This window comes from Manis javanica, chromosome 14, assembly GCF_040802235.1.
Source record: "Manis javanica isolate MJ-LG chromosome 14, MJ_LKY, whole genome shotgun sequence".
NCBI classification, from domain to species: domain Eukaryota; kingdom Metazoa; phylum Chordata; class Mammalia; order Pholidota; family Manidae; genus Manis; species Manis javanica.
The window spans coordinates 83,791,211-83,805,664 of NC_133169.1; the positions used below are offsets into that span (position 1 = coordinate 83,791,211).

General features: G+C 53.8%; 1 protein-coding gene across 1 annotated transcript in view; it reads right to left on the reverse strand.

Moving 5' to 3' along the window:
• Positions 1-7,429: 7,429 nt before the first annotated feature.
• TRPC7 (transient receptor potential cation channel subfamily C member 7) overlaps positions 7,430-14,454 on the reverse strand; it is a 124,016-nt gene continuing 116,991 nt past the window's right edge. Inside the window, exons 10-11 of the mRNA XM_017681083.3 lie at positions 9,881-9,956; positions 7,430-8,258 (exon numbers count right to left, since the gene is read on the reverse strand). Coding sequence (XP_017536572.3) covers positions 8,089-8,258; positions 9,881-9,956 — 246 coding nt within the window. The 3' untranslated portion in view covers positions 7,430-8,088. The remainder of the gene's footprint in view (positions 8,259-9,880; positions 9,957-14,454) is intronic.

A 14,454-nucleotide genomic window follows, 5' to 3' on the forward strand; every position in this document is an offset into this window, starting at 1 on the left:
GCTCTACCAGCTATAACGTTGGAAATCTTAGGGAGTATTAGCATTGTCCATTGGGCAGCGATTCACTGATTGCCTTGTGACATCCTCTGTGTTGTCCACCACTCTGATTAAAATCTTATAAACTGTCCTAACTATTCCCAGTTTTCCCTCTTTTCTCTACAGTGAGCCTGTAGGCTCCTCAGCACTGGGAGTCCTTAGCATCCTTTCAATCCTTTGCACACGGCAGCGGAGGAGCCAGGGGGATGGCTGTGTTGACTTGCTGCATTCAGCCTGCTCAACAAAGTGTGCATCCTTCTGCCAGATGGCCAGAGCTGTTTTGGGGGTGATCTATTGGTGGACAGAAACAGGGTCTCTTTCTAGGTGGGTCAAAGCTGGCCTCAGTAGTTGGGAGCCCTGACTATGGCTTCAGTGATGCCAGCTGACCTGCATTCCCAGGGACTGGTGATTGACGCACTAGGAGTCCATCATTCTCTTGGGGTAAATGGGTGAGATTCCCCTCCTGTAACTAGGCAGAGTATGGTGTGAAAAGTTCCTGGACCTTCCATCCCTCAGTCCCTTGGTTTAAGCCATCTATTGCTTGGGTAACTGGTCACCTCAACAGTTAAGTGGCTTAAAACAGCCCTTGATTATTTCATTATCTCCCAGGATTCTGTAATTGACAGACCTCAGTTGGAGGTTCGGCTCCCTGACTCACTCAGGGCTGCCCTCAGCGGGGAGCGTGGCTAGACTGGAAAGGACAAAGGACAGGAGGCCTTTTGGCTTCCAAGGTTTCCCTCCACGTGGCCTCTCCACGTCCAGGGGTCTAGCCAAGCGTCCCTGCACCACAGCGGCCGGCCTGTGACGCAGGGAACAAGCTATCCATGCCCCACTCACTCACGCAAGGCAGCGTGGAGGTGGGAGAGGACCGAGCAAGGGCAGGCGGAGTCGGCGCATTCCCTGGGGCCCCTGAGGACAGTCCTCCACACCACGACCGTATTTTCCTTTCTGTCTTGGGAAGTCATCCAAACACCCAACAGACCAGGGCTGCGACCACGCCCGGGTCTGCGTTCACCCGCTGCCCTCCCTCCGGCTCCCGTGCTGCGCGCCGGGCGTGCAGGGGGCCTGCGGCGGGACTGGGGCAGGTCCCTAGGGTCCAGGCCGCTCTGCTCCGCGACAAAGCTCGCTTCTCTCTTGGCGTGACCCCAGACTGTAGGAAGGGACTCAGAGTCATGGCCGGTAAGCAGTGTAGCGCGGCTTCACACAGGGCCTGCCTCGGGGGCACTGGTTCTGGCCCTCTCTTTCTGGGGTGGCCTCCGGCTCCCAGAAGCCGTGAACGTCACCCTCCATACCTGCTCGGGTTGCCTCCGGTCTCTGCCGCCAGGGGGACGCATGCGGAGGCCTGTGCTGGGCTCGCCCACTCCACTCTTGCCGGGTCTCTGGGCACTTGGGCCCAGATGGTATTCTTACCTCTACATCGCCCTCTAGTCTCCGACCACACTGTGGGTGCTGGGGGGGGGCCAGCATGACCCTGGGGCTTGGCGGCCTTGGGTCTCTTCAGAGTTGCGCAGGCACCTGCCGCGTGACCCTGTGGGGCACACACACCTGGGCTGTGTGTGGGCTGAGTCCCTGTGGTTTCTGCACACGTCTGTGCTTGTGTCACAAACTGCCGGCTCCCTTCCCCAGGAAAGGTCCCTTATGTTTCGCCTCAGGCTGCACCTTTCATGTCGTAGGTTTGCAGGGGGAAGACAGACTGAAGATCTGAAAACTGTGAGTCAGTGGTACAGACTCACAGGGAGGTGGTATTTCTACCCTTGGGGAGAAAAATGGAAAACCTGTGCAAAGTGACCAGAATACTGTCTGTACTCTCCCCTGGCTGCGGCCTCGGCACGCTGGCACTCCTTCCCCTCTGAGCCATTGCAGTGGCACACAGATGCTCAGAAGGGCCGGGATGCAGCAAATACGCCTGCATGTCTTTGCAACACCACAGAAACCACCCTGACCCCACCCACCCGGGGGTGCAGGAACCCAGAATACTCATTCTGTTCATGCTCTTGGTGACAGACAGCACTGATGCTGTGAGCATCTTTACCTGAAGATGTGTCTAAAAGAACAGGTCAGCTCTCAGAGAGGATGTTCCCATTCCATGGGGCTCTGCCAGCCTTGGGGGCTTCTAGTTAGTCTGCAGGTCAGGAAGGCACCAGAGGCTCTGTTTGGCTGGACTGTCTGTCCTGTGATTGATTTGAACGGAGCACGAGGCCCCGGGCTCTGTTCCGTTCTGTCACTGACGTGATCCGAGGAGTTGCTTCCTTTCTCTGGGAGAGCGAGGCGGCTCAGGTCTGGGCAGCCGGTGCTCCTTCCCCCTGAGCTGCCGGGCTTCCTGCTGGGATTCAATCACCTATGCTCACAGAAAGCAGCAGGAGTGCCCAGACCCAGTATGGAGTTGTATTTCTGTAACTTGAATAGTTCACTTCATCAGCCTATACCTACAACAGGAAGCTGTGTATTTCCTATTTATATCAGGAACCTCACCAGCCAGAAACTGGTCGTCCTCAAGGTGTCTGTGGTGGCTTCTGGAATCTCTAAGTGGTGATCCCCACAAAGCAAGGGAGCTTGCAATTGTCGTCCTGTTGGCTTCCCTGTCCCACCTCTCTGCTTTGTCCCCCTGGGCCTCCCCATTTCTTGCTGTGGGCACAGCTGTTGAGGTGTACCTCACTAGGGCCACTGCCCATCACAGAAGTGCCCAGGGTGCCAATTCTGGATCCTTCCAGAGCTGGAGCCTGGCAGAGCAGGGAGAGGACTCTCACTGGGCCTGAGGTCCTCATCACTTGGGACCCAGGGAGGCCCTTATGCCCAGCATCTTGTAGATTTGCTCTTGAACAGATTAACCAGCTTGAGGCCATTATGCATAGTCCAGAAACTCACTGAGTCTTCAGAAAAACAGTCCTGGAAATGTCTGGCTTTGCTCCTATGATCCCAGAAATGCAAAGCAGCCTTGGGGAGCAGGAAGTGGGTCAAAGAAGTTCTGGCATCCCTTCTGTGTTCATGAGGACTCTGCCGATGTAAACGACACCCAGAAACCCAGTGCCAACTAGCTTTGACAGCAATGGGATTTAACCGGCAGCAAAGCTGAGAAGTGGGGAAGAGACCCCCTGTAGGGAAGGACTTCAGGAGGACAGGGCTTCCCCTCCCCTCCCCGTATTTCCTCACTCCCTTCTCCCTCTTTTCCCCTCTCCTGTCCTCCCCCTACCTTCACTTCTCCCGCTCATTTATTTCCCATCTCCCACTTCTGTGCAGACAGTCCCTCTCCATGTGGCAGGGAGGGTCCCAGATTCACATTTCAGTGACCCTGGACAGATTCCTGTTCAGTCACCCTACTGGAGAAGGAACCTCTTTCCCAGTGTCCACGTGCATACGGATTCCAAGGCAGGAATGTGATTGGCCTGCTTGGGATGGCGCTGATTCCAGGGGCGCTGGGTGCTCTGGTCAGTTGGGCTGGGGTCAGGTGCCAGCCCATGCTCGGGGTTGGGGGGAGCTCTGTTTCCAGCCAAAGCAGGGGTCCCAGCCAGAACAAAGCCTACAAGAGCCCTGTGGCCTCTGCTAACCTGTTATTTGGCTGTAAATTGCCTTCTTCTGCCTTGCATTTCCCAGCACCCTGTTGGGGCGGGTGGGCCTGCGAGGGGGTGGGGTCAGGACTCTTGTCAGCCAGCATGTCAGTCATTTGTCTGATGCTGTGTCCCTGTCTGGACTCTGGCTCTGTTTGATCCAGTTATTTCTGACTTAAACACTCTGAGGACCTGGAATCTGCCCTTTTTAAACGACTGTAATGAGGATGCACTTCTGCCCCTGCCCCAGCCGGCGGAGCCCACCCTCCCTCCTCCTCCGGCCTCCGTGCAGCCAGGGCCAGGCTGCCTCCACCTTCTGTTCTCAGGACGCTGCCGCCTGTCCTCTTCTCTCCTGTCAGAGGGGTAAGGGAGCCCCGTGCTCCTCGGGCACCATTTCTTTCAAACTTTTGGATTCTTCCCTGAATCTTCTCCCTTCTTTAAAGGCTCAGACCTTGGAAACCCAGGGCCAGTGCACCTGCCTTCCCTGCACCTGTGCCAGTCCTCCACCCAAGCAAAGGGCAAGAATATCCTAATGGCTGGACTGTGATGGGGAAGCGAAGGGAGAAATCCCAGGTGGAGATCAGGGGATTTCTCCCTGCAGGGCCAGCCCAGGCGGCTGCGCTCTCAAGCTCTGGGGCGAGGCTGGGTCGACCTCAGGAGCTGTGGGTGTCTGCAGGTCGGGGCTGGAAGGCTTTTTGCTGCCTGATTAACACCTGAGTTGACTTACATTCACGCGTCTCTCCCAGAATCCGTCCTGTCTAGTATGCTCGCCCTTCAAGGGGTGAGGGGAAGAGACGTGCTAAGCATAGAATGGGGGTGTCACTCCCTGCCTCAGAGGATCACAACTCATTAATTCCTGTCAGCCTCCAGGAGTCTCAAACCGTACACTCTGCTTAAGCGTTAATGGACATGAGGAGTGAGGGGCTATGAGGCTGCTTATTTTTAACCAGGCACTGACAGCTCCTGAGGAGGGCAAGGTGTCTTGGGCTCCTGGGGACAAGCAAGCAGACGTGAAGGAGTCTTGTCAGGCCTTCCCAGGCCTGTAGCCACTTGGAGAAGTTATGAGAATTGCATCCGAGTGAAGGAATCTCACCCAGCCTGGGCTATGTTGACCAACTTTTTGTCTTCCTGGCCTTGTTGGGAGGGAGGGGGCTCGGTGATGGGCAGAGGAGGCGTCTGCTTTCTCGTGTGTGAGCACACGGCCTTTAGGAATAGCTCTGAGACTAATTGGGAGTTTTTGCCCAGGAAGTGTCACTAGGATTTGTAGAGTCCTATTAGGAGCCATCAGAAGGTGACAAGTTGCTGGAGAACTCACTGCCTAACCAATGGTTACCCAGAGACTTGGACAGGCTGCCACTCCCAGGTTCCACAAGCACCCCAGGCGGGTCTGCACTGCGTGTGTGTGGCCCAGGCACAGAGTCTGAAGGAGCTTAGTAGTCATGGAGGCTCCTGCAGCTGGGGGCTCCTTCCGTGCTGTGGCCAGCAGGGACCCAGCCGTGGTGCTGCTGAACCTGCCCTGGGCAGCAGTAGGGGATGGCTTGTGATTCCTGTACTTGCCAGATTTTCTGAGCTCGATGATGCCATCTGAAGGAATTGTAGAAAATGGGGCCCAGCAGGGATGCCCTGAACGACGACTCTTTGACCCTGTGCCAGTGCACAGTGGAAATAAACAGAGCCAGCTCCCTTCATGGAGCTGTCTCGCCAGCACTGGAGGCAGGTGTTGTACGCATGCCTTCGAGTTACAGATGAAGTAGCGACAGATGTGCAGAGGGCTGTGGGGGGGTGGACAGGCTGCTTTGGGTAGAGTGCAAGCCTTGGCTGGTGTCAGGGAGGGCCTGGGGCCTCTCTCTTCCCTGTCTGTCCTTGAGCTCCTCCCAGACTACCTTTCTCCTGTTTTTCTTTTCTCCAAGAACCGCTTCCTCCGCCTGGCTAATTCAACAGGAGCCAAGTTGGTGGGGGAAAAGGGGGGAGGGAGGTTGTCAGAGCCCCAAAAATCACTAAGCGCTTGTGCCTGGCTCCAGGCTGATCGCTTTACCAGCCTCAGTTCCAAGGCCTCTCCATCAGCGTTCCATGAAAGTGGGGTCCCCCTCTCCACCTCCCCATCCATCTGGCTGCCATGAATCCATTCCTGGACTACCTTCGCCTCTCAGATGTGTCATCTAGAGCCCAACGGATGGGGCTTTCCAGGTTTTAATTACTCAGCGGGACTTGTTTTCCTTTATCTCCCAAAGGGGCCAACTTGAGACTTAAGTGTGATAGGAAGAGGGTGCCCAGGATTTGAAAATGGGGTTGCTAGCTGCCTCTGGTTGAAGGCAGATGGGAAATTGAATAATGCATCATAGAAGTGTTTATTAGCATTCTGACGAAGGTAAGTGAGGGATCTGAAAGGACATCTTCCAGAAGTGCTGGTAATTTGTCCCTTACATGAATCAATTCCTCTTCCTAGAAGGCATGTCATCCTCCCTTCTCAGAGTCCTGGCTTAAAAAAGGAGCCCCACTGGATGCTTATGTGTCTCATGCCCAGGACTGGACAAGGGGTCAGCAACACCTGCTGAGTGAGTGCAGTCAGCACCAGCGGGCTTGGGGGGCCACGGCTGAGCTGTTGAGGAAAGCTGCAGGTGTTCTCCCCAGAACAACATGCCGTCACAGAGACCCCCTCACCATCCGATGGGCACTTGAGGATTTGCGGGTTCTGTGAAATTCATCCACATACCCTTGAATGGACCCCAGGTGAAAAACTCCTGGACCAGAGTTCATATCTCTCAAGCTCTCTGCCTATACCGTGTGCCCCCGGTACCACTGGGTACCTCTTCCCTTCTTGTTTGAGCACTGGAAGGTGGTGGCAGGAAGGCCCAGGGATGGAGCCACATTTCAGAGCATCTTCTCCAGTCACCCATCTTAGCTGCCAGGGGCCCTACAAATGTGGGCTTTCCCCTCCAGAAACTGGGAAAATTTGGCAAAACTGGGCCTGTCTTCCTTACAGTGACAATTGGCTGGGCTGTGTGTGTGGCTTGCTTTAGATAAGACACAGCTGTCAGGTTTGTCAGAGCCCCTCCCCTCCTTCCAACTGCAGTTCTGTTTATCACTCCATTTGATCTGCTCTTTTCTTAGAGCAGAATTACATAAAAAATTTTCTCTGCAGATACACTGTATATCATGAAACAAAGCCCCTGCAGACATGCACATAATATAAAACGCACACACATGCATGCAAATACTTTGCCCTTCCCGAGGGTCTGCAAGGCATCTGGATTTGGCCCTGAGCTGCCTCTTCACGGGGCTGCTGTGATGGTTCAGCGGACTGACGCAGGCACGGGCCTCAGCGCTGTGCTGGGGTACACGGCAAGCGCTCTCAGGACGTCTGGCCCGTGTAACGAGTGAGGGTTTCCTTTGGGGCTGTGGGCGCTCCTGGAATTCAGCGGTATCGTCTGCCTGCCCGGAATGGGCGTTGTTGGGGCCGGGGCGCCCTCTGGTGGCCGCTCTCCCCATTCACACCCAGGTCCCTCCGTTTAACCAGGCACCCCCTCCCCTCCCATTCTCACTGAGACGGTGGAGGCGGGTGGGCAGGAGAAAATGTTCCGCTTCCCTCACGATTTCCTTTGCTTCCTTCCTGACAGTGTTGGGGTCACTGGGTCTGGGGTGGGAGGAGGTCCAGGGAGGTGGGGGGTCTCTGGGGCATGACACTCAGCCAGGGGGTGGTCTTGTCCCTGCTCACACGTGCCCCATTGTGTCCCCGGGGAAGTGCTTGTCCGAGGCCCCTGCGGCCACCTCCGGATGGCGCAGGGCAGCAGGAGGGCAGCGCATCCACAGGGCCTCCCCGGGTTATGACGAGGTAATTTTATTTCCATTTTAGGTAAAAATAGTAAATACAAGATAATCTTAATAAAGGTAAAAATACATCATTTAGATTTTGTTGTTCTCTAAACAGTGTTACCTACAGTACAATTTTTGATTTAAGATTTTTAAATTTTTTTTTTTTATAAACAAATAGAACTATTTTGCTAGTAGGCTATCTGTGTTCTCAGCTGGCACTTAAGAATAGATCACAGGTCACCTCCCGGTTCCGTTGGGATGTGTGTGGGTGGCAGGGAGGGAACGAGGAAGGGCACATGGGATGAGGTGGTTTGTGGTCTCGGGTTGCAGACAGAGCTGTGGTCCGTGTGCAGCAGGAGGGCACGTGTGTGCATCCAAGAAGGCCTTTTCCTGTGCTGGCCACAGGGACACACGTCACTGTGACTGGACCAAAGGGCCCACACGTGTCTGGAGCACTTCCTCCCCTCTTCCTAAGGTCGCCGTTCTTACCCAACGGCCTAGATTCACAACAGTTCTGTGTCCAGGAAGGCCACCAGGCTGCAGATGTCAGCAAGGCTGCTCAGGACCGAGCCAGTGGGTCCCCGCAGTGTCCTAGAGGAGTGGGCCTGGGACCCCTCCCCACCAGGGCTGGTGGCCAGGGCACCCCACCTGGCCTTAGAATGCTGGTAGAGGTCACAGATGCCGGTGCAGGCTGCTAAATGTCTTTGCCCTTGTTGACCCTCAGGTGATCTTTGGTTAAATTCTTCCCGAATTTCTCACTGAGCTGCTGGATCAGGTCTGCCAGCTCACCGGTAGCTTGAGATTTCTCTTCAAGAAGCTCATAGCGCAGGCTGGAGATATCTTGCTTGATTTCCTTCAGTTCACCTGCAAAGACAGATGAGATTTTGGTGAGCAGGAGCGGGCAGACGGGGCTCGCCCCACGCACGTATGTTTGGGGCCTGCGTCTTCCCAGCAGGATGTCAGGTTGCTGGCCCAGCCTTCCAGGGGTGGAGGGGAGGGAAGGGGAGCTCTGTTTTGACCTGAGTACCCCCCAGCTCCTACCACTGAAGGGCATTTAAAACTCTTCTCCCATTTCTGGTCAAGCTCTCTGTTAAGGGTCTGAGGTGGACAGAGGAGTCAAGATCAGGGTTGTGAATTGCTAGCACCTACATTCTAAAAACCATGATAGATTTTGTTGTTCTCTAAACAGTGTTACCTATCATAGTTTTTAGAATGTAGGTCTTGGAGCCAATAAAGACAGAGGGCAACACCCTCATTGAATGGAACATTTTTTTTCATTTGTTCTGTTGTTATTTACAGAAAGAAGAAACTCCCAAGTGTGAAGGGAACTGCTCAGCACAGCGGACATCACCACGGAGCCACGCAGCCTCACGGAAGCTGGGTCCAGCCACACCAGGCCAGCGGCTCTGCCACCTCCTCTCCCCAGACAGCAGGTGACCAGCAGGTGGGATGTTCTCTTACTTCCCCAGTGAACCTCATCCTTAGGAATCCACATGGGCCTGGGCTGTTGGATTCTTTTTCCTTGAAAGGCTCCTTTCTGATGTTATAGACAGTAGACTTAAGTGGGAGTCCACTGCCTGGGAACATATTATTCGTATCTATTTTCTAGGTATACCTTACATAAGAAAATGCAGAGATCTTAAAGGTACAGTCTGGCCAATTTGGACAAATGCGTACTATTTTATTTTCATCAGGGGCCTCAGTGAGCCTCTGTTTCCTGGTGTGAGTCTAGTGGCATGAGACCTGGGCTGGCCCACCTTCTAGAATCGGGTACATTCCTGTCAGTCACAGTCATACACTGCTCAAGCCTGGCCGGCATGGCACCTGCAGTTTTATGTTTGAAGTAGGGGTGGGTGGATGGGCTGTGCTCAGCCCCTAGAAATTGTCAGCTAAGGGGTGAGTTCAGTCCTTGTTGACCTTCAGGCTGCACGCTGATGCCCCAGGTGAGTCTGAGGGTCACTGAAGACCAGGTTCAGGGGGCCCCTGAGGCCCAAGAAAGGAGGACACTTAGTGCCTTTGTTCATGGCTGAGGCTGTTTCTAGGTAGCAAATATTTGTCCTCGGTGTCTCACGAAGATTAATTACTTGGTATCAGGTAATGTGCTTTTCATTTAAGAGTACCTGCTTAAGTAGACTGGAAAATAACCTGAACAGTGAAAATAATGTAGTTGGCAAACTTCACTGTGCATGGGACTGACCTGGTGTTCTTATCAAAATGCAGACTCCCAGGCAGCACCCCAGAGATACAGATCCATTAGGTGTGGGTGGGGTCTGGGATCTGCTCTTGGTTAGAGCCAAAGCCAGCCAGGGAGCACAGACCCCAGTGCCAGGACTGCGTGGACCTGCATTCTACTGATGACTGACAGAGCGAGGAAACCAGGCCTCCTCGGGGCCCCCAGAACGCAGCCCTGCTGACCCCACTTGGCTGGTGGCCTGGTCAGAGCGTGTCTGACTTCTGACCCTCAGGAAGCTAATCCAATCACCCACCTTCATTGACTTCATCGTTTTCTCTATCCACCTGGGCCTTCAGGACATATCTTTTTATGAGCCGTTTCATGATTTTCTGAAATGTGAACACAAGGGAGGGATCAAACAAGCCTGGCTGAGCACAGAGGCAGCCGGCACGGTGTAGGCACAACTGCTGGGGATCCTCCCACCCCTGGTGCCTCACTTCTGAGGCGTACCCTGCTTGGTGGGGAACCTGGGCCAGTCTCTCAATTTAACTTCTTGCCCCAGAATTCAGTACCTCCTGGTCTCAGGATGTAAAGACAGGACACTCCATGGCAGAAGGCACAGCCCCAGGAGGGAGAAGCATCTAAGATCCCACCGGGGTCTTAGGCCTGACTTGACCCTGACCTTCTTAGTGACCTTAGCCAGTCATATCCTCTTCTTGGGCTTCAGCTCTGAAACTCTTTCTTCTATTTCAACAACTACTGTGAACAGGAGGGAGGGAGTCTTGAGGTCTCAGCAGGGCAGCTCAGGTGGAGCTGTGTCTCTCTGAGGTGCTGGGCTTAAGAGGGGATTCACTTAGGCCAGTCAGGACCAGGTTTAGGGCACCAGTCCATCGCACCTTGGAAAATTCCTACCAGAGGCAGAAATAGACAGAGCCGGGCCTTGGGAGGTTTTGCCAAGATCCTGCTGCCCTGAAGTCCCACAGGCCTGGCACCGCACCGCCAGTCATGCCGGGTGGGGGCTGGGTCTGGCCTGCAGCTTCCATTTATTACACAGACACTGGCTCTGTAAGCTAATGAGGTGTGAATAAACACCTAAGAGACGCCGTGAATAGAGCCAAGTGTAAGGAGACTGCAGGAGGTGAACTTTAGGATTTTGCCAACTAGTCTTTCCAGGGTTTCTGTGAAATCACAGGATTTAAAAATATTCTGGTAGCTCAGACTCCGGACTCTTTCAAGAGCTGAGCAGCCAGCAAAGAAGGGGGGCTGGAGTCCCTGTTTCTTGGTCATCCTTCTGTGTGAGCTGTCCCTGCTCACCCTGAGGGCCGAGGGGACAGAGATTCTAGATTGGAGGGGCCTGAATTCCGTTCCCAGCTTCACTGTGTGATGTCAGCAGATTGTCTCGGGCCACAAGGGCTCAGGAAGAGCTGCTTACAGTATAAGAGAAGTGAGCTGCCGGGAGGCAAAGCGCTGGACGATGGCTCATTACCACCAGCAGCCAGTGGCTCTCTCAGTGCCTCTGCTGGTGAGGACCTGGCCTAGGAGGCGTCTGCAGTCCTTCAGGCGAATGTGGAAGGGCTCTCCAGGGTGAGCGAAGGCGCCGCTCCTGTGGGCCAGGGTCCTCTTGGCCTGTGGCTGGAGTCATGATCTGATTTCAGGCTGAGCAGTTACTCAGCAAGGTGCCTTCTCGGGGAGGCCTGGGTCTGTCATGTCAGTAGTTACACCTCGGCGCTAGACTTCTCACTGACATGCTTCTAGTCAATAAGGCAGGCTGCCCAAGTCACAAGAATATATGCCTTTCCATGGGGCTCAATGATTTTCTTGATGTTCCATTGGAAAAACAGGACAAAACAAAACAAAAACTGTTCTGAACCAGTTCTCATGGGGAAAAAAACCCCCCCAAATCCAAGTATCTAATGTTCTTACTGAATAAGGAGTTCGGAAGGATTCTTCCCCTGCAAACCTTCAGGCTGATGGAAGTCAAGGGGATCTAGTTCAAGTTGGTTGCCTTTTTAAGGAAAACCTCCAGAATGAAGCGATCTGCAGTTTCTGGATCCATCAGTCAGAGAGCCTTTAGATTTATGAGGTAAAATTATAAGTCAGAGGTTGGAAGGGAAGGTTCTCTCTCCTGTGACGGTGTTGGGCAGAATGTCCTCACAGCCGTGGAGGCAGGTGTCGCCCTCCCGGCCCACTGTGCACACTGGGTTTTAGTGTAACGTGATGGAGCCGGTTATTTAAAAAGTTTCCACAGTATGTATTTATTCTTCATAGAAGACGTGCCCCTCCCTCTCCATTTGTCTTGAATAGGTAAGACCCCCCCTCACAAGCCCCCTTCCATGTGGAGCAGCCCTCTGGGAAGACGGGAGAAAGGCTGAAGAGCCAGCAAAGAAACAAGCGGATTGATGGCTTCCTCCAGGCAGGAGTCGTGTTTGCCTCCTTGGCAAAATGACCCGTTGACCCCCATGAACAAATGAGGACCCTGAGGCCCAGAGAGTGAGGGGACTTCCCCATGGCCACACAGGAAGTGCTGGATCTGCGATATTAACCAACATGGAAATCAAAGCTGGGGCTTCACCCCAGCTTCAGAAAGAGGTCAAGTACCAGCTACTTTAGGGCATGAGAGGCAGGAAACTGGCTCCCATCGGTCACGGGGGTTTGGGCCGCTTTTGGGTAACTGTTTGTCCTTTCAAAGAGCAGAGTCTTTTCTATAGCAGGATGCCTCAACTAGATTTCAAAGGATGGATGGCTTCATTCAATTGTTACTCCTGGGGTATTTCAATAAGAACAAATCACTACCCTTGGGGAGGAGGATCGCGGGTATGTCACTGTCACGAATGCTTGTGGCCTGCTATTGAACACGTACTTGACCTGAGCTAGGGTTGCTGCAGGCTTGCAGCTCTAAGGGGAGAGAAGCAAAGGTTTATTTTTAAGCCTCGTGTCGTGCGTTAGGATTGTAGAGGTTTAATAAGGAAGCGGAATCTCATGAGCGCTGCAGCCTGAAACCTTCCTCCTCACCCCAGTTCACTCCCAGGAGTGACAAGTACCTTGAGAGGGAACAGCGTGAACTGCCTGCCAGTTGCTTAGAGACTTGGTGTCCTGACTGAGCCCTAGCTTCCCCCTGGCGTGTGCGTGTTAGACAGCTTGGGATCTGCAGGAGCAAAACACTAGTCTTGTCCACAGGAAGTCTGAAATGGTTGGAACATGCCAAAAGTTCTATTTAAAGTGGATGATGTGAGGATATGTGTTCCCAGAAAATATGGACATTAAAGATCTCTCGTCCTTCAGTATGTGGGGGAAAGGTTTGTTTCCTTTGTGATGGGGTTGAGACATCTCTGTGCTGTCTCCATGTAGTTCTCACTCCATGATGATAATAAACTTGCCCAGTTAACATGGCCCTGCTGGTGGCACTCAAGAGCTGAGCAGCCGGCAAAGAAGGGGGGGGAGTCCCTGTTTCTTGGTCATCCTTCTGTGTGAGCTGAACCTGCTCCCCTGAGGGCTGAGGGGACAGACACCAAGTCCCCTCTGGGGAAGGGACTGCATTGTAAAGGTGGGGCTGGCTGTGCCTGGCCTCTGTGGCCCATTCGGGCTGCAGCTTGCTTGCTTTGCCCACGAAGGAAACGTGCCTCTGGAAGTGAACGTGCAGAGTCTGTGCGCACCCCAACAAACCGGGTCTTGGAAGAGGTCACAGAATAGCTTTGGCAGGAAGCTTTGGCCGTCTCACCAAGATTATGGTTTTGTTCGATTGTTTAGTCTCATGCCACAGAGTCCAGATTGGAAAAAACACTGTGCAAGCAAGGAACCAGTTCTGTGAAAACTAACAGTAGAGATGCCCAGAAGCCTATAAGAAGAAGCAAAGCAAGGGGAGCCTTGGGCCTGAGGGAACCGCCTTCCCTGACAATGGAGAACCCCGGAGGTGGAAGGGTTGATGAGCTTAAAATAAACATGGCAAACACTAAGTGTGAAAAACCAAACCCATCTTCTGAGGAGACACAAAGGAAACAAGCTGAAAACTACATGGGCAAGAAGGACGGGGCTTCTGTATTATTGGGAACGCTGCAGCGCTCCTCAGAACACGAGCATGTGAGGGGCTGACAGCCTACGTACTCGGGAAACTGAGGCCCTGGGTGCAGCCTGGAGAGCAGGGATGAGGTGGTGAACTGGGGTCCTGTCTCTGCACCTTTGGAAGCTGCTTTGGGAAGAAAGCAACCTTCACGCCGCTTCGCTAGTTGCTGCCTGGTAAGAGCAAATGTAACTCCTGCCCCTTGCCTCCCCCACTCAGGTTCCAAAGCTCAGGGAGATCTCTTAGTGGTGGTCGAAAGCAGGCGGGGCAGGTTCTAAGGCTGGTTCTGGTCCACCACTGTGCGGATGAGTAACGGGCCAGTGCCTGGGCAGCGTGATGCAGTACAGACCGATCTCAGTTCAACTGGCTCTGTGATCTTCACCAGCGAGCCTACATGGGGTGAAGGATGCTGCCTCTCATAGGAACATGGTGAGATTGCCCCTGGCTAGTGTCTAGCCTGCTCCCAGCTGTCCTTCTGTCCATCTCACGGTGTCCTCCTATTTGAGCAGATGACGGATGCTTCAGGAAGCTGCGGACCGCACCAGGCTGGGCTGAGCAGAGTGTGAGGGCCTGGAATCCCCTGGCCCCGCTGCTGTCCTCTCAAGCCTTTCCCTCTGATGCCTGCTGGCCCAGTTTTCCTTTCTTCTTTTCTGCAGTAACTATTTGAATGAGTAGCCCCGGGCATTTCTTGGTGGATTCACAGAATACAAGGTGAGCAAGCTGTCCAAGGTCACCAGTAGCCCGAAGCTGCCATGTCAGCACAGCTGGAAGCACTCCCGGAGGCTGAGGGCCTCAGTGGCCCAACCGGGATGATGGGAGGTAAAATGGGA